This window comes from Odontesthes bonariensis, chromosome 1 (assembly GCF_027942865.1).
Source record: "Odontesthes bonariensis isolate fOdoBon6 chromosome 1, fOdoBon6.hap1, whole genome shotgun sequence".
Classification (NCBI taxonomy): domain Eukaryota; kingdom Metazoa; phylum Chordata; class Actinopteri; order Atheriniformes; family Atherinopsidae; genus Odontesthes; species Odontesthes bonariensis.
The window spans coordinates 27,345,797-27,373,742 of NC_134506.1; the positions used below are offsets into that span (position 1 = coordinate 27,345,797).

A 27,946-nucleotide genomic window follows, 5' to 3' on the forward strand; every position below is an offset into this window, starting at 1 on the left:
ATTGTATATCACATAAACCAGTGGCGTCATGCCAGAAATAAAACCACAATGTAGTCAAAGCGTGACCACATCTGGTGGAATCCCGGGGTTAACGCTATCCAAACAGGGTGTATAGTACAGGAACGGCAGCATTCTGTAGTCTTGGTTTATGGCCACAGAAATGGTGGTGCTGCCCCACATTGTACATTGTAAGGTCTCTGCATCAAACCTATGCCAAACCTATGGCATAACTGTGCACCCTATGCAGTAACCTGATCTGCATCTATCCACATGCAACTTTGAATTGTATCAGTGGAAAGGATAGCAAATGTATTTGGCCAACTAGTTATGCAGTGTGTACACAATCATAATGCTATAACTGGTTTGTATCTTATTACACACACACAATACCCAGCTATCTACTTGTGAAGCCATGTACTGTTTTCTTTATTTCAAAGCTTTGCCAGACTATGTCAACATTTGTTCTGCCTTAATCACTTCAGTGGTCATACACACATATTCAGGGTCTTCCCTCTGCAGTTATTTAAGTAAAAGTAACTGTTGTTCATCATTGTTTTTATGTTCACTTTTTTCTTTTTCAAAGAAGAGCTACTGAGTAAAAGGGGAGAAGGAAAACCTTTCCCAGTCAGCTCTAATTCAGGAAAATCAAAGTTTTAACTTCCCGACAAAAAAAATAAATAATATAATAATAATAATAATAATAATAATAATAATAATAATAATAATAATAATAATCTAACAATTGAAATAAAATAGAGAATAAATTCTTATTTTCTTAAAGATTTTGTTTGTGGTTAGCATCAGTAACACCTTCACTCTGCTATGCCACTCAAAGCTCATGCTGCCACTTTTTAACAGCACTGCTGAAGATTTTTTTTTTCTTTTTGCTAGAAACCAGTGGAAATGTTCCTGATGCACATGTTTTTGGGCAATATTTCAAAAGTTTAAATCAGTTTGAAAGTTATGTGGCAACAAAAGAATCAATCATACTATTTATCAGATTTATCAACAAACTGGCATCAAACCTTACCGCCAACCTGGGTTTTTTTTGGCTAAATGTTCACAACGTTGTTGGCATAACTTTAAACGACTGCCAAGTTTAACTTTGGGATTTTTCTATTCCTGCCAAAAAAACGTGCCTACCCCACATGAATTTAACTCACACACACACACACACACTGTGGACTACAACTGAGAGAGTTAAAGCCAAATACATCTGCAGAGAGGACTACCACAAAGTAAGAGACAAAACTTGGCGTTTTTTTTTTTTTACTTCATCATTAGGATGGAAACAAAATATCAGATAGGAGCAGTCCGTGTGTCAGTTCATGCTGCGCACATATTGCAGACTCAAAAAAATTTCATAAAAACAGGTAGAACTGCAGAGTTCAAATAAAGACTGTTTGTGTGGGTAGGATTTTAATGCAATGATGTGTTTTTTGGAGCTTGCGGGTTTTGTGCCCAACCTATAACATACCGACAGGTAAACACAGACAGAAATTCCTTTCTTGACCCAGTGGACAATAAATTATCTCCACCTCTTTGCTCTAGGCAGAGCCAAAAGTATCTGCAGGACACAAATGATGAAAGCGGAGAGAAAAGAAAAAACAAACAGAGGAGTGAAAAGAAGAACAAGAAAGAAGTAAACAATAGTTGGAAAGTGATCTGGGGCTCAGTTAGCTAAAATACTCACATGCACATGCAAACAGTTGTGGTACGCTACTATGGTATGCATGTATACATCCAGACTACGGACATTTGGGTTAACCATAAGTTGTTGAAAAAATTGTGGTCAGTACTGCTGTGTTTGCTGAATATTTTCTATGATACAACTCTTTTTGCACAATATTACGCCCCCACATACACAGAGATACATTGTCTTCCTCATGTCTGCTTGTATGTTTTTCAGCAGCTGTCAACCAAGATAGCTTTTCAACTGCTCAGGACAGAGCCAAGAAACAAAAAGCAGAAGCCTCACAATCAGACCTTTGGGACACAGCGGTATCTTTACCCATAGAGACTCCATAGAGGCTGCGGGCACCAGAAGGCACAGCGTGTTTAGAAATTCTGTCTGTCTTTGCTTTGCCATACAAGGATAATTCCAGTTTGTTAAAACACGTGTCTTTTTTTTTCTCACGAAGTGATTACTTCAAGAAAAGCTTGTTGAAGGAAGAAATGAGGAGTACGATGATCAGACAGCCAAACTAAATAAAACCAAAGCACAACAGAACCATCATTATTCTCTCAAACCTAAAACAAAAAGGCTCAGATGAGTGTTGAGATATGAGATTAGTGGTTTTTATATTTGGAGTAAAAACCAAGATTATGGAAAATGAAGCCACTGCTAAAGTGCAAGAAACTGCAGTTTGTTGAATGGCCGGATGATGCTGGTTCCAAATATCTGTCAAACCTTAAGATTCCCGTGTTTAACCCAAAAGGTTGATATCTTGGCAGCTACATATTTTATACACAATCTATAGTGGAAACTACAGATTATAGATAAATACCTGTTAAAACAGGTATTTAAACACTGCTTCAGTTAATACTCACATCCCATCAAGACACAAAGATGAAATCAAGAAACTGAAGGGATCACAAATAAGAAACTTTCAGACTAGTTTCACACCAAAAGATCAAAAAGGTAACTTGATCCACAGAAAATAACATAAAAAGTTGTTAAATTATGAAATTCCTGCATTTTTATGAGCATATTTCTGGGGATAAAATATCAATTTGGAACATGTGAAACCCACAGTTTTCCTGAACTTTATCAAGTAGTTATGTTGCCTGAACGTAAACAAACACTCGCTGAAAACAAAAGTAAACAGTGACAGAAAGACTAAACTAAGTCCAAAAATGATAATGCTACAGCACTGACTGAAAATGCAACTAAAGCCTCGTTCACTCTGCTTGTTTTTTAGGCTGATTTTCATGTTGCAAATCGAGGACAAATGGCTCAGATGTGAAGGAAATCAGGGTTCAACTGGCTGTCGCCCGCCACTATGCGTCAACACGTTAAAAAGTCGATTCGTCAGGCTTGCATATGTAGCATTTTGTAGGATTGTTGTGTGTACCGTCAGCGAGGAGCTCCAGCCAATGAGAGCACAAGATGCAAACAAACAAACATACAAGTAGCATGACAGAAAATATAGTCCGCTTGGACATGGGAATCTGAGCATGATTCTTTTACCGTGTCAAGAACAACCAATATACTTCCATTGTACTATATCAGAGAAAACCTACAAGCTCTCCTCAAGTGACCAAAACCAACTGAATCCCCGGGGGCTTCTTGTATCATATTGTAAAATGTCTACATGACAACTTAAAATGCTCGATAAAGTTCAGACAGTCGAAGGAATTAGTTAAACCTGGGAGAAAATCCTGTAGTGTGAGACCTACAGCGGATCACAAGAAAAGATTGTCATGTAGTGACCAATGTCACTGATAATCATGTAGTGTGAACTTTGCTTAAATTAAACAAGGAAATAAGGTCCTGAAATGCTTCTAAGAAATAATGGTATCAGATGACACATTAATACCAATCCTATGAGAGAATTTCTGTATTTGTGCATTGTTATTACCCTTTACTTCAAGGACCTAAAGCGTACTAACATTTTCTCTCTCATGACTTGACATACATGCCTGTCAAAAGTAGACAACAGGAGAAAAATAGAAAAAGCTGCTCACAGTTTTGTAGCCTTTATGTGAAATTAACACCTTTAGATCTGTTAACTTAAGTAGTTGTAATATCATTTGATGACAGACGTGACTGATTCACCAGTGAAACGCTGCTGAGAGCTGAAGCAAAGCCCTCTGTTACATTCTAAGGGAAGGAAACAAGTGACTTTTACCTTGTAGGATCAGCAACCAGAAACATGCTTCTTTAAACCAATGAGCGTAAACTCTATTCATGAGAAAAAAAGTGTTTCCTATGCAGAAGACTGAAGCCATGTCTGAGTTCCTAGATAGTGGAGACTGCAGTGAGTAGCCAACAAAATAGGAAAGAATTTAAGTGGTTGACATGAAACGACCATAACTTTGGGCCCAAATACAAAACAACAACACAACATGGAATGAGCCTCAGTCTGCCATGCAACAAAAGACAGTCCAATAAATACCTCACTGTTGTGTTAGTGGGGAACCCTAGATGCTTTTTGTATCACACAGACACACATTGCTACCTTGAAATCCCTTCACAACTTAGCACGCACACACTAGCAAACCCACACAGTTGCTTTGAAATCCTCGTAAAAGCCATTTTCTATATCCACTTAATCCAATTAAGGGTCGGAGAAAGGGTTGTGGCTTAGCAGAACTGCCGTCAGGCGAGTGGCAGGACACACTCTGGTCATGTCGTAAGTGCGTCATTGGACCAACACAGAGACAAAACGAGACAGACAACCACACACACTCATATTCACTCCTGGGTTCAACATGCATGTTTTTTAGACGGTAGGAGGAAGCCGGAGTGAACCTGCACATACACAGGGAGAACATGTAAACTCTTCACAGCAAGGCAGAATTCAAACCAGGAGCCGTCTTGCTGTGAGGTCACAGGGCAAAACACCATTCCAACGTGCAGCCCCAGCTATGATTATTTCATACATTAAACAAGAAGTAAAAGGAATGCGGCATATGTACAATGTCTCTATACACAGGATACATTTTATCTTGATGGATATTTTAATGTTACTTCACTGTCAACAAAAAATCTTATAAAAAGAACCAAAGTGTCAATAAATCGAACCAAATTGCAATATTTCACTTTAATTTCTGTGCACCACAGAGCTCAACTTACATCCATAAACTGATCAACAGGCCCCAGGATGTCCCTTCGTTACAGTAAACATGGGCACTGTAGCATACTTTGAGCCAGTCCCATTTACACCATCACACAGTTGTAGTAAAGAAAAAAAAAGATAAATCAAAAAATGGAAGATTGCTGCAGGCTCACATGTTGTAAAACCTAAAAATGGAATAAACATGGTTTATAAGTCTTGTAATTTTCTCCAGTTTATGTGCCTGAGCTGGGGAAACACCTGGAAACAGGTGATTCACCGTCACTTTTCTAATCCTCTGCCACCAGTGTCATTTCTTTCAGCACAACGTTCTGCTGAAGAAGAAGTCCCTGTGTAACAATAACATATATCGAGGTTTGCGGGTTATAAAGGGCTACCAGGACTTTGTTTTAGTAAAGAAATGTTGCAGTTGAATCGATAACATCAAGCTAAAACTCAAAAGCGCGTATTGTTGTAAATGTAAACATGTGATTTGTCCAGATGCTCTGCATTTGCAAATGGCAACTGGTTTAGCAGTCCTTTGTAGCGGAGGGATTAAAGAGCGTGCTGAAATGAAAAAAAAAGCATATTGAAAAAGATAGATCTGCTAATTGTAATTTAAACTGCTGTATGACCAGAAACCAGTCATTTAGGACAGAGAACACTGTTGTGCATAACTATTTGAGTAATTGTGGGAGGAATGCTCTGCATTGTCTTGGAGTTGCTGTTTACACGGATACGTCTACACACTGAAGCAGACACACTCACACACAGACGCCACCGTGACAACTCACAGAAACGCAAATTCTGAGTTTACCGTCACACCTCCTGAAATCAATGTCAGTGATGGCTCAGATAAAACAGTCCACAGGGGCCCACAAATTAAAACGCATGCACATTTTTTTTCACTTCTGAAAGTGTCTTTATTTTCCTGAGTAAGATGTTATTGAAACAAAGTATTTGTTATGTGGTCAGCTGAACTAACAAGCTTTCTTTAACTCTTTACTGAATACGGTGTAGAGAGATTGGAAAGATGGTGAGAGGAGATGGCAAACACATTAGGAGACACACACACATACACACTTTTACAAAAGAAGAGGGGTCCCAGGAGAGGTGTCTCAGTGGAGAAGGGGCTGACATATGGCCAGCAGACCACTGCACTGGGTGGGGCACTGCGAGTGTGTGAGGGTGGGGCTGCTGCATGGTCTGATGAGGGTGCAGATGAATAGACCAGTGGTTAGAGACAGTTGAAACTCAATATTCATTTTCACTGTTGCCCTGCTGCTGCTTGAATATGTGTGTGCGTGTGTTTTCTGGTGTGTCAAGCTTCTTTCAGACCAATTACTGGAACGGTTTGTCTGAAAAAAAAAAAAGATATCAACTGCAATGAACTTAAGGAAAAGTTTGAATTTCAAGTATCTGAATTTATCTTCTTTTTTCTACCACATATTTTTCAGCATCGGCACATTGATTTCATTGTACTGTTTTCTTCTTGGTTTGTAAGTGGTCTGTCCGGGTGATGGACACGGTACCCTCAGCTACAGTATAAACAAATCTCAGCGAATGTGGAGACCAAAGGAGAATTGGATAAATTCAGGGCAGGTCGTCTTGGAGGGTCAACCTCATTTCATCAACATGTGGGAATTCCTCCACTCTGCCAGCCAATTCCTAAACATAAACACATACAAACACACACAGACACACGCACACACAGAGAGCCAGGGGTTGTTTGATGGGCTATTTGACTGAATGGCCTATCGTCATGGTTACAGCAGCACTCCATCAGTCCATTCAAGGAACAGATGGCCGATGTGCAACAGGAGGCATATGTTTCAATGAACACACACGCACGCAAACACACACACACACACACACACACACTGCCTTGTATTCACATAAGGACGGATACACAAACGGTCTCCTTCCCTTCTCACACACAAACACACACACGCATGGATGCGCCCCCGCTCAGAGGGAGGGTATTGAACAACCAGCAGCATATGTTCCACTAGTCAGAGAGCATTCATTCAAGGACAGACGGGGGTGGTGATTGGGTTGGGGGCTGTGGAGAGATGGAGGTAAGCAAAAGGCAAAAGAGTGAGGGAGAGGAATGGATGGAGGTGAAAAGAGATAAAGAGGGGGAGGGAGGATGACATTGATTGGAGGAGAGCAGGAAGAGGAGGGAGTGGTCAAATAGTTTCTGCCCACCGCTGGAGCCAAACACAGTGGCTGCAAGTGATGATGTTGACACGGTATTAAAGACATGTTTATTAAAGACAGAGATGATAACATGCCATCACAACTTATCATAAACAATTACACGAGTACACTGTCACCAGTCTTTTTTGCTTGAATAAATCCATATTTTGTTTGCACAAATGCACTTTTTTTTTGATTGTTTTTTTTTTTTACAGAGCTTAAGGAATATATTCCTTTGAAGTAGTTTATGTTTTTCTTTTTATGTTACACGGCACCTATAAAATTTGGGGTTTTATTGTAAAGCAGCTGCTTCATGAAGAGCACGAGCATCATCAAAAGTTACAGCAAACACTAACAAATCTAGTAAACATAACATAATCTGTGTTTTTAAAGTTTTAAGATCAACTTAATTATTCATTAGAGTTACACATACTGTCATTGGTTATGTGTGGAAATACCCAGAACAAAATGTCCCACGGTTGAGCGCTCATGATCAGCTTCTAACATGGTTAATATTCAGTGCAGCTCTGAGAAAAAAGGACCTCCAGCCCATATCAGCTTGAGGTAATAAAGCTGATTTTTTTTTCATCTGCTTAATCTCCTCGGCTGGTGTTTGTTCACTTTTCTGTCGCCTTCCATTACCGTCCAATTACCACCTTGGTGCTCTTGTGTGCGTCCATTTCCACTGACCACATGCAATTATGCAGCCGTCTGCAGTGTGCTCACTGGTTACTGCCTCACACACAACAGCTTGGGAGTTGTTCCCTCTGTGTTTTGGGCTAAGCTAAAGAAAGCAGTTTGTATTTATAGACTGTTGTAAATACACAAGGGTTATATTCGTCCACTAAAGCCCAGTGTATTTCTGGAAGCCTGTGCCCCTTTGGTGCGTGCCTCTGTAGAATCGAAAATGACAACAACAAAATAACAGAGCCATTTCTGTCACTAGGATTCTTTCTTTGTGTACGTTTGTACACAGGCACGCACACACACACACACACACACACACATAAACAAGCAGCTAAGGATGAAGGGATTGTGTGGAGAATGTTTGGGTAAAAACTAAAGCATTGTGCAGATCAAAAGTTGGACTGGGTGTTCACAGGAAATCTCTGAGGGTTCCCAAAGATATTACAATTCATCCTGAGTGAATCAAATGTCATGTCAATACAACACATGCTGTGATAGTTAGCCAGGGACACAGATTAACACAGACTGTCAATTACAGTTGAACTGGAATGGAACTGAATTGTGAGGCCAGTAAGAATTCGCACTTCTATATTCTAGCTGTATACTGTTCTTTAAGACCTTCCACCTGAAGCTTGGCTTTTTACATCAGGAGGTACTTTTCTCTTAAATATCTGCCGCACGCAGAACTGTCTAATGATCTTTCACCTGCCCACAAGTGAGGAAAGAATCAGAAGAGGTAAAAAACCTGAAGTCTTTTTAGACAGACTGACACAGTAAAGTGGTTTTGTGCAGAGTCCATTGAGATCCAGTTCCATGTGGACACTACTTGATACCACAAAAGTTTAAATGAAATCCCCTCTTGGTCATTCTGGGTTAAACCAGAGGCCTGCTGGCTTGATGACCTTAGCAGGAGGAAAGTCTCAGAGAGTTGAGATAAGAAAAAGATTGTGACACAGAAGGAGTCAACTGAATGGCCGCCATCGCTGAGAAAGGAGTCCTTAACCAGTCTCAGGGAGGAGGCCGCAAAAGAGGGTTTGACTGTCTGTCTCTCTGCTGCTGGAGGGACCACACCCAGACCTCCACCACACACACAGGAAGCCGATCTGTCAGGCAGCCAACAGGGTTTCCTCTGGTAGAAGCAAAATTAGTAACTCTCAGACCACTTGTTTTCTGAAATCCTCACTCTCCCCCTTTCCCCTCTTCAAACTTCACCTCCTCTCCTCTCATCCTGTTTTGCTTTCTCTCTCTATTCTTTCATCTCTCCATAATCTATTCCTCTACTGTATATCCTCCGCTCGTCATCTTTCTCAGTGTCCGTCTCCCCTTTCTACTATAAAATCCTTCATTTCCCTCTTACTCTCTGTTTAACTTTCCATCCCTCACTTCCTCCTCACCACAGAAAACATCCCTCCTCCTGTTATTGTTATCATCTAGAAGGGGCGACTGGAACCAGGTTGTGTATGTGTGTTGCATGCCCCACCCTTATGCCTCCCTCTCACACACACATCAACACCCACTCCATTTGCCATTTTAACTAACCCCAAAACACCCACACGCACTGTTGTTTCTTCTGCTGCCACCGGGCTAAAGAAAGAAAGCGAATGGACGGTGTGGTCACGTGTCATTAAAAAAAGGTTTTACATGTAAATCAGGCTCAGTACTTGCCCCCCCTCCCCCCCTCCTCATTATAACTCAGACATACACATAAAACCCACAGGCTTTGTACTCTTCAGCTTCAGAGTGTCATGTCAAAGGTCTGCTGCCTAACGTGCAGCACGATTGCTCATTCTTTGGATGGTGCTTTAAACAAGAATGTATGTAGTTTTATAGAACATGTAACTGCAGTAAGAACACATCAGGCATATTTTATGTTTATTATCATGGCCTCAATCTAACTGAATAGACTAGAAAAACAGAAAAATTAAATGCCACTGGAGGCAGTGATGAGTTTTCCTAATCAGCCATTGTGTCTGTGGTGGTGCTAAAGTGGCCAAGATGCAGACATGACACATAGTTTTAATGATTAACAACTGTCCTCTGCGTTTGTACATTGTTGCCTGGTCCAAAGAAAACACAAGTCTTGCATAAAAAGTCTTCTAAAAAAACATGTCTTTATAATAAAAAACGCTGTACTGTCTGAGCAGATACAACATGTAAACTCGAAGCAAGTCAAAGCTCAAAGCTCTTGTCCAAAGAATGTAATCAAACATTTGCAGCTGGTTCATGACATATCAGCTAATCCCAAAATGACTAAATCTCTGCAATGGTTTCTTCTGGCCATTTTAAATAGCTTCTGATTGTATTTCTAACCCTTCACATGCCTGCTGCACACTCCATAATTCACACTGTGATTCCTTGCAGATCGCAGTGTCCTACAGACTTTCTCATATTAATCCCATTACGACCAAATGTTTCATTTGAGAAAGCTTTCTAAAACCTTGGGGTTTATTTTTTGGGAGACTTAAAGCCGTCCACCATAAACCTTTCTATATCTCAGACTGAGGAAATCAGAAGCATGAAATAATCATCTGATAAGTTATATTTAACAAATGACAAACTTTGCCCTTACGTTTATCAGTATTCTTTAAAAAGATACTTTGTGTCTTGAAAATGTTGTGACGTGTTTGTCACTCCTGGCTTGAGACGTGAAAGCGCACGTGGTGCATCAGGTCATAATGGCTCATGACTGTCTTTTAGTTGAGGATTTAAAACGTCACCCAGTTTGTATGCGGCAGACCTCGAACACTGTAGATTTAAGAATCTTTACCAACCGATTTTCGTTGGACAATTTGAAACTGCTCACTCAGAAATCCCAGTGCTATCAAGGCAAAACTAACTCTGCGTTACATGTCAGGTCCAACATGTTGATTTTTTTTTTTTTTTTTTTTTTTTACTGAAAAGCACTTCATTAACAACATCACTCTTTCCATTAAGTCTTACAGTTTGGGGCAGGGTAACACTGAATTTCAGTGGATCGCCTTCGGTAAGCCACTCATTTGCTGTATCAACAGTCCATTTGTTTTCATTTGTTGAGTAAAACGCACTCGAATATCTTTTATACTCTGCTTACAGGCTTGTGTGCGCACACATACACACACACAGAGGAATGAGAGCACTAAAGCTGTGGGACTTTCTCTGCATCCTCTTCCTCTGTGGTGGGTTTTACGATGTTCAGGTTGCTGCAGGAAAACAGTCAGCTAAGCTATACAAGCTATACATTCCTCATCAACCCATTAAACACACACACACACACACACACACCAACCATACTTACAATGGCATCCTCATTGTATGTGAAAAATACTTCAAGCACTAAGAGATCAACTTCACTACAGTGCAGTGATGCTTCAGATATGTTTTTGGGATCAGATGTTGGAAGTTGTTCTGACAATTTACCAACATCGAATCAAACATTGTATCAAAGTGGTTATGAACAGTAAAATCAGAGGATAACATTTAGCATGTTGTTGGATTAGTGTGTTGGGTCATTCAATTCAGTGACAAAGGAATAAAATGAATTACAAAATCATATCCTTCTCCAACAGCATCTGTTAAAGACAATGAGCAGTCACGCTGTGAGTGTGGGGATCTCACTTTGCTTTTGACACAGAATACATCTGATTGGAGACATCATTATTTATTTACTATTAATCCACTTCTCAGTGCAAGTCTGAGAAGTTTTGAAGAAGATTTCTTCATAAGTGCTCATTTGCGGTCACAGTAAAAACATTTAAGTTATCCTGATAAAACAGCAGAGGCTCACTTCAAAGTAACTCCACTTGATTATTTTCCCTTATAGGCGAAACTGGGGAATCATTCTGCCCACCCTTCAATCTACAGCATCTTTTGGACAAACATTCCCAGCAGGCACTTCACTGATCAGCAGGAGGCCGCGACCACCTGAGCAGAGAGGAAAACAGAGGAGAGGTTAGCTAAAAAGAGGAAAAATGGAGTGACATTTTTTTTTTTTGCCACACTGGTGTTACCTCGGAGCAAGTTGGTATCTCCCTCTGTTGGGATACGATGGGCCTCTGGACTGATTTGCAAGTCGGCTTATATTCTGGGGACGTCCATCCTGGCAGTCAGGATAAAATGAGTGAAACTGTTGGCCTCCTGCTCTGTGTCCTCCTCTGCCCCACAGTCTGTTTCTGTTTTCATAGACACTTCGGTCCCTTCCTTCCTCCCCTCTCTCCCTCCATGCCTGTCCATGTCGATGGCCCCCTGCTGTCCCTCCTCTCCCTCTCCAGCCCTCACCAACACCCGGAGGCAAACCTGAGGATGAGAAACAAAACTTAGGCCAACGCAAACAGTGAAAATATGGTAGTTAAACTTTGTTAAATGTTTTCTCTTTAGGTGGCTAAACTCTTTCTGCTGAAGGTAATACACAAACTATTGAAAAGTACCTAACAGAATTACACTTTAAAAAAAAAACAACATATTGCACTGGTTAAAGGGGTTTAAATGCTCCTCATTTTGTCTTGTGTAAACCCCTTGGGGTGTTGGAAGTTGTGTTTTAGAGATAGAAAAATAAAATGCCAGAATTTCACAATGTTCTTTCACACATTTAAGGGCTTTTTTGCTTTTGAAAAATAATAATTTCATACAAATGGACAGTGAGGGAACGGCTTCTGCAAAAACATTAAAAAAATAAAAAAATTGCTTTAATTTTGCAAGACATATGGATGAAAACACAGCTACTGAGGGAGTGTGACAGTGACAATTCTTTGCAGAATTACTGCTGCAATATTGAAAACTTTAGTTGTTACTGGATCAGAAAGTTCGAGTTGACATTGAGCTGGAAAAGGAAGCGTTTTAAATTCTCTCAGCTTAAATTCTTCTGCCTCAGAGTCTATGAAAGATGGAACCACCGAGTGATAACTTAACTCTGACCGTTTGAATTCAGCGGTCTTAAATCTTTCGAGCCCCGCACTGTGTAGTAAGTATCAACAACAATTTTTTCTTTCCTTTACAGTCTGTCAACGCTTATTTAAAGGTTACCCACAAAGCAGCACAAAGTAAATGGCATAATACGAGAGGATGCACACACGCATGGAGTCTTACAAATGGCAGATGTGAAGTTTTATGAAGCTGCTAGCTTACAGAGCAGCCATCCTAAAATTACAGAAAAAAAAGAAAGCAAAAAGGATTTTTAGTGATGACAGTCAATGACCTTTAATCTGCTATTGGTTATCAAAATGATTAACTGGCAGGTGTCTCGTTACCAAGCCCGCATAGCTGCCATTAAAATCTATTTCAGCATGCATATAAGAACCCCTTGTAACATGTTTTTAACACTGACAGATGTGTCAGATTTTAAGTCAATTACAAAGTACTGAAAATAAAACATACCAGTCCAACTTTAGACATTACAAAAAAGGGAGCTGTGGCCTGCTCGACTAAATCAGTCAACCACGCTCAGCTTGAGTGTTAAAAGTGTGTGCCATGTGTTAGTGAATCGTGTGTCAGTCAAGCCACAAACACCCACAGATTATTTTAACGTCTGCTTCTTTTACTTTTATGTCATTTGGAAAAGAGGAAGACAGATCAAATTAAAAAGAGATTTGTGCTATTTCTGCGTGTGATAGCTTGATGTGTGCTGGTGAAAATTAACTCCATTATTAGATCGTCATTAGAAGAAGTTCTCTGCGACTAAATGTGAGCCGGTCTGAATATGGGGTTGTTTTTCTTGAACTTTTTGTCTTTTTGGACGGAAACAAATTGAAGAGATGTGGGAGAGCTGCAGCACTGGATTCACTGACAGAGTGTAATTGTGAAGGCAGGCGGGCAGAGGAGATATTTGCTGAGGAGACTAAACATCAGGCCCGATTCCAAACAAAAACCAAACGGGGCCCTCAACGATACCACATAGCGCCACCGCTACTCTCACGCACACTCACTCACACACACGCTTTATTTCCCCACAGCTCTGTAGTAATGATTGGTGTCTGTGTCTGTCAGAAATGAAGCACTGAGGTAAAAGACGTGTATATCCTTCATCTATAAAACCAGAAACATCCTCATGAGACCCATATGACTTTTGACTTGGGCAAAAAGGAGACAGTTCGTCACAAATCTGAGACTCTGCGCCAACATGGCACGCAAAGAAACGGTTGCAAAAGGTTTATAAGCCTTAGGGTTCAATAGAAACTATGGGTTCACATTTCATGAGCCAACGCTGCATCGTCATGTGTGATTGAGCAACACAGAACCTGAAGCCTGCACGCGGCAGTGAAGACTGACACAGACAGGCCACATTAACACAAACCTGCAAGGAAGTAAATACTGATTTATGGGGGACAAGATGGAAGTTTCCTTTGGAGAGTGTAAAGCAATTGGAAGCATGACAAAAAAAAAAAGGACTACAAAGAAATTAGAAAGAGACCGAGAGGATAAAAAAAGAAGAAGAGAAAAATTAAAGTACAAAGAGTGAAAGAGAGGGGAACAACTGAGGGGAAGGGGAGCAGAAAGAGGGGAGGGACAAAAAGAGGAGTCTGTAATCAGTTAGTCTTGTTGTGTGTCTTAAAATAGAGCTCTCCCAGCCTATAAACAGAAACCTACTATTACTGGTGCTCTGACAAAGCAAGTCTCCATCAAAGTGCGCACATGAGTGTGTGTGCCCACACACACACTGTAGTATGGATAAAGTCCACAGAACACATGGACCTCATTACAGCATGGCCCTCTGGGTAATGTGGTTCAATGAGCGGCTTAAAGAACTACAATCATAGATCAACTGTCCAATTGAAATGACTCTCCTCCAATTGGCTCCAGGAGTGTTTTCATGTGTGTTTCTTCCACTGGAGACCACGATTTAATTCTCTGTGCGAGAAACAGTCCAAAAGCTCATCATAAAAGCAAACTAAATGAAACAGCAGGAGTACTGGAAATAACAGCAACTTTGTGGCATCGCTTCTATAATTTAGTTTCGGGTTTCTTCCCTTTTATTGGAGAGTTTACCTCGCCGATAAAGACAGGAAACCCAGGAAGAGAAACAAAGGTTATCCGTATTGTACAAGGACATTGTGGTTTGCTTTTTTTGGTATGCGTCCTCACCACAAGATTACCAGGGTCTCCTAAAAACAGGATAACGTTTCAAAATTCAGGTCAAAGCTTTTTTCCTCTCTCACCCTCCAAGTAGGTTTCAAGATCAAAAGTCCTTTTCCTAAGAGTCCGTGCCCAAACGGCAGCGCATTTATACAACACGAAAACAACAGAACCAATTCAAAGAGTGAACGATGAGGTAAGAAAAGCAAGAAGCATAAAAGGAATTGAGCCACCTTTAAAACAGACGACACATCAACAAATCTAATCGTCAAAACCGCTGTACTATTTAATTTCAGTCGTTAAAATATCCATGACTGTGGGTTTCAAAATGAGCAAAGACTAATGTAACACACATATCTGGACATTGTTAACTGCTGGTGTTTTGCCTTTCACAGAGATGGCAATAACAGTTCATATTTTCAAAACTGAAGCCATTTAATTGAGAGATACTTATTAATCCCTTGAGCGAAATTATAAAAACATATATATAAATTTTATATAAAAGCTTTTTTTTTTTTTTTTTTTACAGAAAGTAATGCAAACATGATTTTTAACGGAATTTGAAAATTATACTGCATATATTTCCCGGCAGCGCTGCTCTAATTCTGTTGTTTCCAATAATTTACTTATAATGGTTTGGTTTACAAAACAGTGTTTGCTGCACCGGTGTGCCCATCGCATCTGAGAAGAGGAGGAGCGAAGTTGAGCAGTATCTCCACAATAAGTTGCTAAATCATCTAAAATCATTGAGTGAGATACGCACATAACTGGGAAGTCTATAAACAATGATCGAATTACTACCAGAAGCATTCCCTTTTCAACATAACTGTAACATAATGCACATAACACCAGTTTAGCTACATAAACAATGCTGCCAAAAGCACAACTTCTTAACTAGCAAAAAAAATTACATCCAGAATTGGTTGGAATTTAATCATCTTTATAAGACCAAAACTTTGTTAACAGTGTCCTACAGAAGCAAATGGGGATGATGAAGATTTTATAGAAGCAGGCACAATACCTAAAGAGGCACTAAATACAGGCACTAAAAATAAGAGATGTCTTAAGTCAGCTGGATGTCTCACCTGAGTGTGTGTCTCTGTATCTAACTCCAGGTGTGGCTTTGAGACTTTGCTGTGGTCTCTTGGGACTGGACTGCAGGACTCTGCCTCTTTTCTGGCAGGTTTCTAGAAGTTTTTCCTTTAGCTGAAGAAACTGTGAAAGGCAGGACAGCTGCAAAGAAACGCGGACAAATTTGAAATAGAGTCATGTCAACGCTGCACATGATTAAACACAAAACAAATGTCTAAAATGATGTCACTTATTTTTTCTTTCCTAAAATGTTGACACAATCACAATGACATGTTTTTAGTTCTCCTGTCTCCACTCACATCACTGTCCAGCAGCTCAGCTTTCTCGATGCCGCTGTGTGCCAGCAGATACTTTGAGTGGAACAGCCGTCCGTCGAAGCTGTGCCACGGCATCAGGGCGGCGTTAAGCAGCGGGCAGCCGCTGGCGGTGTTAGCACCCAGCAGGTGGCTCAGTCCTCGAACATACAGAGATCCCAGCTGCACCGCACGACTAGAAAGAAAAGGCAGCTGGGAGCAGATAAAGAAAGTCAAGGTTTAAATTTCAATGTTAGAAGAGCTTTATTACAATGTTTAATATATTGTTGCATTCTCTTGATGTCACCATCAATCTGAGCATCAGTATACATCAAATGATCTAACCTTTCTTATTTCCAAATGGGACAAACTACTGGTGCATGAATTAAATGTAAATGTTAAAAAAAAATTTAAAAAAAAAATCAACAACTGTGTCTAACATCATGTTGGCATATAAAAAAAACTAAAAAAAGACAAACTAGGTATGGGAAGTGCAACTGTGGACCGAGGGCAGAAACTAAATGACATGAACCAAAGAGCATTAAAATGAGTTCCTTTGAGAAATCACAGAGCTGCAGCTACTAAATCAGAGCTAAAGCAACATCTTATGAAGCCAGTATTAACCAAAAGAATTTGTCAGACCTCAGTGGCCATCATTGCCAAATCCTCCCCCGCATCAATGTTGAATAATGCACAAAATTGTGCAAAGACCACAAGAAATGGAAAATGGTCCAGGGAAAGACTGTCATCCTTCTTGACAAATGAACTCTCATACTTGTTCTGATCACAACTGCCTGAATCAACCCTGAAACATGGAGGAGCTTCTGTGATAGTTCAGTTATATGCTGTGACAGTGATATTATGGAGTTTTCTTGGTCCTGTAATTGCACAACATGACGGGACTAGTGAGCAGCTCTTTTCCCACTGGTGGTGTCATCTTTCAGGACGATAGTGCCCTGATTCATTCACACAGCTACAAACAGTCAAAATCTGGCATGAAGAGCACAGTCGCTGGACTGGCCCCACAAACACCAGATTAACCAACATAATCACACATTTCTGGAGTATTCTGGAGGATCAGATAAGTACCCCATCACCACAATCAGCTCTGAAAGCGCTGGAAAAGGTTCTGCTTGAGGAACGCATCAAACTTCATCAGGCCAGTGTCCAGCACTTGTATGCACTAAAAGCAGTTATTGCTGCAAAGGGTGGAAAGACTAAGTAGTATATCATAAAAATGTCATTTCAATTACTTTGTAAAAGTAAAAAAATGTTTGCTGTGTCCACTCTTGCAGCCCTAAGTGCAGCACCCTCAATGAAAATGAGTTTGACATGTTCCCTCTCAATGCTGATCGGAGCAGGAGCTGTTAAATACTAAGAACTACAGCAGAGTCATTTAACACAAAGACATTTTCCCATTGCTCTCAAAATCAGGTTAAAAACATTTATGTTCTATGCATGAAATCTGCACGCTATCTTTTAACTTATCTAGACTGTTGCTTGTTTTTAAATTCACATAATTATTTTATTTGTTTCTCTTTATATTCTTTTATGTATTTTAATGCTTCTTCCACTCCCTGCTGCAATGCTTTTATTTTATGTGAAGCACTTTGAATTGTTTGTACATGAAATGTGCTATACAAATTAATTTGATTTGAAAATCAAGTGCTGTTTTTTTTTTTCATGACCAGTGTAAAAAACAGCTTTAGCTGACTTGTAAGAGATGAGATAAACATCGCAGGATCGTACTGCTGATACTTGAGGGACACCCCCAGAGAACAAGTTAAATAAATTCACCACTTTAGTTTACATGCAGATATAAAGAGATGGCATGAACATGTTTTTCCTACCTAGATAATGGTGTTGATAATGCTGGTAATGGTAGTTGGAGTGAGCGCCTTGAGGCCATCTAACCACAAAATCCTTCACAAGTTAATTAAATATCAAATACATGTCCTTGTTTACAAAACTTTCAGACCAAGGTTGAGCAGTTCTATTGTTAAACATTTACAGATTTGTATACATTTTTAATGATGTTTTTAAAATGCGGTCGACAGGTTGTAGCCAAGAAACACCTGGTCGGAGCAGTGTTGACATGACTTGTTGCCGTCTAAAACTCAAGCAGTTATAATTCAAATGCAGGGGTGACCTGTGTTTGTGATAAATGTTTATAATGTTTTACGCATTTTGAGATGTAATCATGAGAAAATCCAGGTTGATATGAGAGCTAAAGCATAAACACAATGTTTAAACGTCTACTTGAGTCGACGGCTCCTCTGTGGGAGTAGGCTTCTCCCTCGGTTGTCCACGCTATCCTTAAGTATCTCATTTAGTAATGTCAACTTCATGGATTTGTTTTTATCTTAGCTTTCAATCACATCTAACTGGATCTCACGGGATATTGCAGCAGCACTGAAGTGTGATTATGACATTCCCATCAATAAATGCGAGATGACAAGAACACAACTGTTGCTGTGACTGAAGCACAACGTTGATCTACACACCACTCTGATATCTTCCTGTGCTGCAGCAGTTTGAGAGTCCTGCAGCAGAGAGCCATCTGTTTCTTCAATATGCTCAGTGTCAACACCCGCAACAAATTCCTAAACATCTACCCCACATTTGCTAAAATAATCTGCGTTTCTCAACCCCAATTTGCACAACCTTATCTGCTCAACCCCGACATAAATCACACAATTAAATCCGACTCAGGCCACCCACTTCACTGTTACTTTACTCTGCTTTCCCCGCCTCATTGCCAGTAACCATAGACGAATCTCTCTGTTGGTCCACTTATGTGTTTATTCGCCTCTTAAATCGTTGGGATGACATTATGTAGTGTCGAAACTTTTTTGCGCACCATATTTGATTTAAACGTACTGTAACACACTATGTAAAACAATATGTTGTCTCAGATGCCTGATTTTCATTAAGTATAATTTTCAGAATTCTGAGGTGGACGATGTAATTGGACATTAGACAAATGAGTGTCAGTGTACGGGGCAAACCTAAGCAAACAATTATGAAAGATGATATTAAATCTATGTGAAAACAGTGACTATAATCTTACATTAATACAGGCTAACCTATCACACAGGTAGTGCTGAGAGAAACAGAAGCATGTAACTGGAGCAGACAAGAAATACTAAAGACGAAGAAGTTGAGAAAGAGCCGACTGTAACGACAGCAGGCAGATGTTCTCCCTGTGTGCGTCTGCTCTCACCTGTCCTCTGGCAAATAGCACAGATAACAGTGATTATGGGAACACACACACACAGTCCTGCCTGCCACCTGCTTCCAGTCAAACACAGCTTCATCTTCTGAAGACAATGGACCACTGGACAGAGACACAAAGGCCTGAAGGTGCACACAAACACACCGACACAAAGACCGAGATGGAAAAGGAGATGGGGAGCAACATATAGAGAAACAGAAAAAGAGAAAGTGGTCGGATGCTAAAAGACAGAACATGAGAACACACAAAGAGCCAGAGACGAAGACAGTCGTCTGCGTGTGTCCAGTGGGGTGGAGTGCCTGTGTGTATGTGTGTGTGTGTGTGTGTGTGGGTGTGTGTGTGTGTAAATAGCTCCATGTGGTGAGCGTCAGCCAGGACACACAGGCGACTGTCGCCAACAGGCTCTCCCCGTTGGACACACACACATACACACACACACACCCACCCACACACTCCAAAATCACATTGTGAGGAATGCCACAACAGAACTATCAACTAACAAAGCCTGTCCAAGACCCCCTCCTCCTAAACACACACATACATATAGTTGAACACGCACCCGCTCCTCTAAATTATTTTCCTTTTTCTTTTTGTGATCTGTTGCATTGGAATGACGACAGATTTTCAATGTGTTTTGTGGTGTGGAGAATCTTGCTGTTTTATGAATCTGCACAAACAGTGTACACACACCACACACCGTCAGTGACTGACCACCTGAGTGCATACATGCATGGTACATCGTACACATGCTGTGTGTGTACGACCCATGTATTAGTCGCTCAGTTAAAGCCCCCACTGCTGATCTGAGTCTCTTCCAGGCAGCATATTCAAATCAACGCCCAGCCCTAATTATTGTGTGGAAACAGACGAGCAGCAAAAATACAAATTACTTGACATAAGTATGGTAATTAAGCTGTAAAAATAAGTGGGGCTACAAAAAGGAGCAAACACAACGGCTGTTTTCCCAGAGAATGGAAAAGCACAGCTGACTGATGCTTGAATCGATGAGAACTCACAAGTCATCGAGCTCACTGAAACTAGTATTGTTACTGCCCTGCTGACTTTACTCTGAGCTAATAATTACTCTATAAATCGACTGATGGCTACATCGGTAATTTAAAAATGTATAATTATCAATGCTGAGCACATCTGTTGCTCTGGTCCATCACTTTCATGTTCTCCCAAGTTCTGTAGGTGAAGAAAACAATACACCAATAATCAGCTGATCACAAGCTTATAAAAGAGTAAATCTATCAAACAAATTTACAAATTTAACTGGAAATGACAGCAAAACAATAGGAATAGGGGGGACTAACCCAACAGCAAACATTGTCTGTTTGCAGCAGGAAGGACAGCAAAGTTTGCAACAAATATGGCGGTTAGCGGATAAGGATTTTTCTTTCTTTTTTCTTCTTTTTTCACGTAGCTGCAAATCAAAAACAATGGGCTTTATGTGTGTGTCGGGCTGTGTCTGACCTCGATCTGCTGAAGCTCCTGAGGAGATTTCAGTCTCAGACACACAGCCTGACTCAGGTAGGCATCTACGTCCTCTTGGGACAAAGTTTGTGCCTGAAAACACACACAAAAAACACACACACGGGGGACAAAATGCAGTTAGCCAATTCAATCGCATCCCAGTGTCTCTTCTTTGTGGGTCAGTTTGTTTGGTCTGCTCGCTGTGCTACAATTCAACAGAGAAAGAAACAACATTGACAGCAGACACAAAGCTGCCCAGTTGTGTCTACAAAACAAACAAACCCTGAAGTTATTCAAATAGAAGAGTGAGAGCAGAATGTGAATGCAGCACTGATCAGACAACAGTTACTATTGTGTGACAGGCTGTCTGCTCATCTCTGATTATCTGCTCGTCTAACGGATCATCTAACAAGCTCCACTCACGTCTGTCTGTTGGTTCTTCATCCATTTAAATCAGTGGCTGCCAGTCACCGTTTGTCAACTAAAATTAAGTGTCTGTCTGGATTCCTCCCCGTCAGTCCTGCTGCTGTCTGTCTGTTAGACCTGCCAATATTATGTGACTATGTGAAATGTTAAAGCACTTATAACATCAAACCCCTGAATATCTGACTGAACTTTTGATGGTTGAGCAAAATGTTTTTTTGTTTTGTTTCGAACACATCCATTGTGACTTTGGCTAAACTGTAGGAGTACAATGTTAAATCAGAATAAAGATGATACATACCCTGTTTGACAAACATGAGGAAAATATATGACACAGGTCACTGAACTGAGCCGCTTGCTGTAGTCGATCAGTTACTTTAGTTTAATTTTTGTTTTGCTTTCTATTTCATGACGCACGTACCTTTATCCAGCCGTTTTGTTAAAGCTAATAGAGATGACGTTGGTGCAAAATACTCAAATCTCTGCTTCTTCTACATCCTTTGAAAAAGTGGTCACAAGGCATTACAACGGGATCACGAGCAGCTCGGGTGTGTATGGTTGAAAATCTACAACCACAATAAAGACATAATAGCACTGAGGCGAATTAAGAATTATCTCTTAAATTATTCTAAGCCCCTCGATGCTTATCAGACTCGTTGTTGACGTAAGAACTGAAGTTACAAAGATCAGTGTCTGAGGCCAAACTGGGCTCTCTGTGGCTGATAATGGCTACCATCAACCAACGGCAAAACAACGCAAAAGAAAGCGTCAACAAGCAATGTTTAATTTCACATCATGTGTCGACAAAAGAGTAGAGTAATTGTTTGTGTGTGTTATAGATGTAAACCCCAAATCAAAAGCTGACTTGCATGTTTAACTGTCACCGAGTAAGTTTGGCCTTTCATTTTCTGTTTGCACGAATCACTCGGTGCGGATTTAATACCCATTCATCAGCAGCAGAACTTATTCATTGGAGCCTACGACAAACATGTAGCCTGACTCCTGAAAACCTAAACACACATATTAATCACTGTGGGGATGTCGTTGCTTTCAAAGTGCATGTCATTAATGACGTCTACAATAGAAGCACATAAACAGAACTTAAGAGAACATCAGCAGGAGAGGTTAACCCCTGTAACACTTACCTGTATTTTCAAATAAAGTAAATCATATTTGCCATTTATGCTTAGTAAATTAGATGATTCTTAAGACCTAAAACTGAGTGAGTAAATGATAAGACACAACATACTAATCTTGTGTTTTTCATTTTCCCTTTCCTGGAGAATTATATGCCGTTATGCAAACAGTTCACCCTTTTTTTCTGTCTAACTTTTTTAAGGAAAAAGTCAACTCCTTTATGAATGTTTTCATCACTCTTTAACTGTCAATTAAGCAAGATGACACTACCTGTAGGACTATGTATGTGACCAGACAGAGAGCAGCCAGGTGAGAGTCCTCTATTGTTCCATACAACTCAGAGTACTCCAGGCAGTCAAAAACTGAAAGGAAGGCTGTCAGGCGAAGAGCGGAAACTTCGGGACCAGTGCTAAACCATAACAAGTCCAGACTGGGCTGAGCACCTAAAAAAAAAAAAAAAAAAAAAAAAAAAAAAAAAAAAAAAAAAATATCAGACAAGGGACTAAAGATGTCCTTAATGTATTCAAGCACAACCAGAGGCTGCTTTTTAGTCATTCATGATGCGGCAGTATATTTATAGATCATATTAATATTTAGGGACATAAGCAGGCACAGTACATGGGAGGATGATGGGGACAGGAGAGACCAGGTCAGGTTCTTTCAGTGGGTTTCCGGGGAAGACAAACCATTCCCTCATCGCTGGAATATCTACAGTGTTGCCTAAAAAAAAAAAAAAAAACACACACACACACACAAAAAGTCCAAATTTAGCTAAGAATGACTCTGCACCATTGCTTGTAAGAAGCATAAAAACATTCTCCTCATTACTTTTTCAATTGTACACTAAATCTGCATGCTTGTTTTTTGTCGGCAGCACCAACGCTTCTCTTCTGCCAGTCTGCATGTGTCCAAATTAACATGTATTTTTCATGTTGCCACACTTCATGTATATCTACACGTGTGCTTAGGTCATCATTGATTTCTATACAAACACACACACACACATACATATATATATATATATATATATATATATATATATATATATATATATATATACACATTTGTGTGTGTGTGTGTGTGTGTTACCCATCCTGTGTGTTTGCTGTCTTCTTACCATCTTGCCCAAGCAGCAGCAGCAGACCATAGATGCGCTGTCTACACAACTTGTAGACGACGGCCTGAGGCAGCAATTCAGTGTCACCCTCATCCTCCAAAGAGTTGCTACATTCAGTGACTCCAGCACACACAACACTGTAAACCATGAAACCCTCTGCTGCTACATGCTTCTCTCTACACGCCTGTGGAAAACCACACGGCAAAAAATATTTAGCCATTTTGGTATTTTGTATCATGAAAACTGAAGGAAGATTTACAGCTTAAATACAAAAAAGAATGATACCTTACCGTACCTTTACTATTTCTGGACTAACGTGTTTCTCAAAATCAGAGGGGAGGGAAGAAATTTCAACCAGCTCAAAATCTTTGTGCCCAGGTAGTAGGTAGGAGCCAATCCCCTTCTTCAGTAGCTCTCTGTGAGGAGCTGACACATTCAAAGATTGTGGAACAAGCTCAGTTTCCTTCTCCTCTCTGCAACCAAAAGAGCTCACAAGCTGGGCAACAGCTAGCACCATCTGTCCCTGAGGAGTTCCAGAACGTGGGGCTGGATTGTTTCTCCTGTTAACAATAAAATACGGCATTTATATTATGTTGCTTGCTTATTTTCTGCAGACAAAGTCAACTACACAGGTCTGAGAAAGTCACGACTAAGCATGCTGATGATTTTAGTGTGCACAGCTTTTTACTTGTCCCTAATGAAAAAGATAAGAGACAAGTAAATGTTTTCCATTTGCAAAATAACATTTTTTTTCTTTGTTTGCGCTTAACTATTTAATGTAACTGATAACAAAGATGGTATCTACTTTATAAGGCTAAGGATGAAAATCCTAATACATGCGTGCACTTGTCCAAATATAAATGCAGAGCAAAATTCCAAAGACACCTGTATGTTGCCATGGCATTGTTCTTGATGTGCTGCATCTGCTCCTCTGACACCACATCGTTACCTAGGAGACAGGCCAGCAGAGGTAGCTGGGTAACAGTCAGTCCAATGTTTCTGCAGAGCCTCTGACGGTCGTAAATTATGGTGGTGAGGCTGTTTATCCTCAGCTTTGCCACGGACAAGTAGGGGGCACTTAAGGGATGAAATAAACTACATGTTCAGATCAGACAGTTTGTCCAGGTTACCCATGACTTATCATTAACACAGATTCCAGGACAGCATTTTAACTCCTACCTGTCACAGCTCGGTGATTATGAACTACTTTTTAAATCCAAGTATAGCAGCATAATCCTTTTCTCAAACCTGTCATATATGATGAAGTCCGAGTCCTGTCCCAGAATGCCCATGCAGCCATGCTGACGAGCATAGTTGGCAATCTCATAGTCCGCCTCCCGCACCGAACAAAACACTTCCTGACCCAAGGACCTATAAACAACACCAATGATGGTCTTTTAAAATTAATGATTGTGTACGTTATTCAAGAGCATACGCGTTCTAAATAATGGCAACTGCATCATGGACAGTTTAGGGAATGCTGACCTGAGAGCAAACGGTGTGAATGTTGCCAGACCGGAGGGCAGACAAAAGAGATCTTTACCAGGCTGCTCTGCGTGTTCCTTAATGTAGCTGAATATTTTTGAAACCTCCCTGTTCACTCTGTGTCTTCTCTTCACCTGCAAAACAGAGAGGGTGTTGATTGAATACGGGAGACAGAGACTCCTGTATTCAGTCTGATTTCTGAAACAAAGCATCCAACTTAAACGCCACTCAACAGGGCAGCTTGCGTTCACATAGATATAGTTCGGATAGATTAACCTGCAGCAACATAATTTGTGTCAGTCCTCACCCACTCTCGTCTCTTCTGTTCTTCCACTACTCCATCAAAGAAAAATACCAGCCTGATGCCTGCAGAAGTAAATGCCTCCACCCAGCTCTTCAGGACATCCACATATTCCTTCCACTGGCCACCACACACCCAGTCCTTACACGAGTACCAGTGGCACAAGCAGGCCATACCATCCACAACAAGTGTGCGACCTGCACAAAGGTTAAATGGAACGTCTTACATGCTAACCCACTCAGAACAAATGAGGATGTTAGGTTCATCAATTACTCTAAATTGACTATAGGCGAGTATGTGAGTATGCATGGTTCAGGGTACACCCTGCTTCTCGCCAGTAGTAGCTGGGATAGGCTCCAGTGCCCAAACGACTCTGAATACGATGAAGTGGGTCTAGATAAAAAATTACTCTATAAGTTAAAAAAAAAAGCACAATCTGAAGCCAAGTTAACCCATTAGTACAAGCACGACTGTAACTGTAGCAAATAGTGATTAGACAGAGGTGTAATCGGTGTTTTAGTTTGTAGACGAGTTTGCTTGAAGCAGCACATTTTTGCCCATACTTTTCCTACCTTTCCACTGGTTTATATTTTAATTCTCCATGTTTGTCCAAGCCCTGATATTATTGTGGTATTTCATATTTTTGGGCACAATGACAATAAGGCCCATAGAAATTAGGTTACTTATACTGCTTACTTACAACTCATTTACCAACATCACCATCTCAGTAAATGACACACCCAATGCTACTGTCACACTGACTGCACAAAAATAAACTCAACTGGTGGTGTCAGCTGTGGATGTGCAGCCTTGCAGGTTGTTGGAAACATGTTGTCTGGCCATCTCTCTCAGGTTCACTGTCACACAAGCCTCTGGACAGCAGCGGTCCATAAAGTACTGAAGACCTTTCACTCCCATTCCTGCAGAGCACAAACAGCAAAATAAGAGAGAAGCAGCCACTGTCAATATCCTGTCAGTATCCCACGTAATTGATGGAAGATGTTTAAAAAAACGTCGGCTTTTTTTTTTTTATTATTGATTGTGCAGTGACACGTTTCCGGGTGTTTTCTTTAACTATTTAATAGCTGGACCGTTTTTAACGTGATCGCTGCAGCGGGGATGACGAACAGTGAAGCACCTTTAGTGATTTTCAGTTCAATGTTCAGTGAGAATAGACGTGAATGCTAACTGTTAGCGTAGCTTCGAGTCGCTCACACAACCGTCCCTGTCCTTACTAAGAACTACTACACTACAAAGGAAGGTCAGGGAGGTCCTTAAAGACTACCATCCATTATATTCCCTCACAGAGCAGAAACTTACTTTCAAATCTTGCTGTGCTTGTGTAGCATTCGTCTGTGCTGTTTACTGGAGATAAATTCGAAATACTTCCTGTGATGTACGGGTGGCGTCATCACGTTGCAAAACAAAGCACACGTGCTCGGCACATGGAGCGCTCCCTGCAGCGACAGGATGGTGAAATTATTTGCAAAATTAAAACATTTGTTAAAGACTACTCATAGCTGCTACATGTAGCATAGCTCGCTATTGCTACAGCTGCAACCAATTCACATTCTAACGCGTCATGAATGAGAATGAACTATTGTGGTTTTGTAGGTTCAGGCAGTCCTCATATAACCTCTCAAGGCAAGGATAACTGAGTCTAATTGCTCTCCAAGAGAATGGGGGCTCTTCTCAGGAGTCAGAAGCTATTAGGTCTACCTTCTCAACTCCAAACACCCCCTTCCTATCCACTCTTTTGTCTGTCCAAAGCAGTAATGAAGAAAGGGACATATGCTGGTTGTCAGTCCAGCTGTCAGCATCTGTTGTTTCTCAGCCAGATGCTCTGTGGCGTGCCAGCACAATCCTCCCAAACTACTTCTTCGGGGAGGGAGGAGTTGTGTTGTAAATCTGCTAAGCATGATTTTTAGCTGCACACAAAACAATTACACCTTTTGTCTGACTAAAATGACATTCAACTTTCTACAACTGCTCCAACTAGCTGCTGTTTAATGAAAACAGAAATTCTTCTTAGTGTTGAGTGTAGTAGATGTAGAAGTATGTGGGTGGTTAGACAAGAGAGTTGCTAAGAATCAAGGATGGTTTCTTTCTGGCCTTCAAACAAACTTCAGCTAAAATGTATTCACATGTTTGACAGCAGATTTACCCAGTGAGTTGATTCATCATGTAATCTGAAAGAAGTCCTAATTTGTCAGTAATCGTATAGAAATACAAAAAAAACCCCAGAAAAGCTGAACCCCCTGCAAAGCTTCTGGTCTTTTTTTGTTTGAAAAGTTATACTGAAACCAGACAGAAAAGTCATTCTCCAACATCAAGGGGAATTGTTGAATTTGAACAAAATATGTGATAATCTCTCTGCCAGTTTTTAGTCAAAAACATTTTTCACGTCATTTCAGTGGTTAAAAAACAACCCAGCACATTTTTTGTTCATGCTTGACTTGACCAGGACAGCTGCATTTAAATCAAAGCACTGGAACTGATATAATTTATCTGCTTGAGCTGTTTCCACATTTGTATCTCTAAAATTCTCTAAAAATGTGCACCTAGCATGTGTAACATACACCTGGATTTGCTTACATATGCACATATTTATTCATTTCCCTCTCACACACACAAACACAGTAACCAGCCATGAAAAGGGGCTTATACTCTATAATCCTC

At 40.4% G+C, this 27,946-nt stretch overlaps 1 protein-coding gene across 1 annotated transcript; it reads right to left on the minus strand.

Moving 5' to 3' along the window:
• Nucleotides 1-9,753: 9,753 nt before the first annotated feature.
• Nucleotides 9,754-26,664, minus strand: fam120b (family with sequence similarity 120 member B). Its single transcript, XM_075462627.1, has 15 exons — nt 26,588-26,664; nt 26,050-26,187; nt 25,274-25,464; nt 24,967-25,100; nt 24,730-24,852; nt 24,367-24,558; nt 23,777-24,041; nt 23,482-23,665; nt 22,983-23,084; nt 22,635-22,807; nt 20,805-20,897; nt 16,100-16,306; nt 15,794-15,941; nt 11,651-11,936; nt 9,754-11,564 (listed from the first exon to the last, which is right to left on the minus strand). The coding sequence occupies exons 2-15, from the start codon at nt 26,183-26,185 to the stop codon at nt 11,537-11,539; spliced, it is 2,262 nt and encodes a 753-aa protein (XP_075318742.1). The 5' UTR covers nt 26,186-26,187; nt 26,588-26,664; the 3' UTR covers nt 9,754-11,536.
• Nucleotides 26,665-27,946: the final 1,282 nt, after the last annotated feature.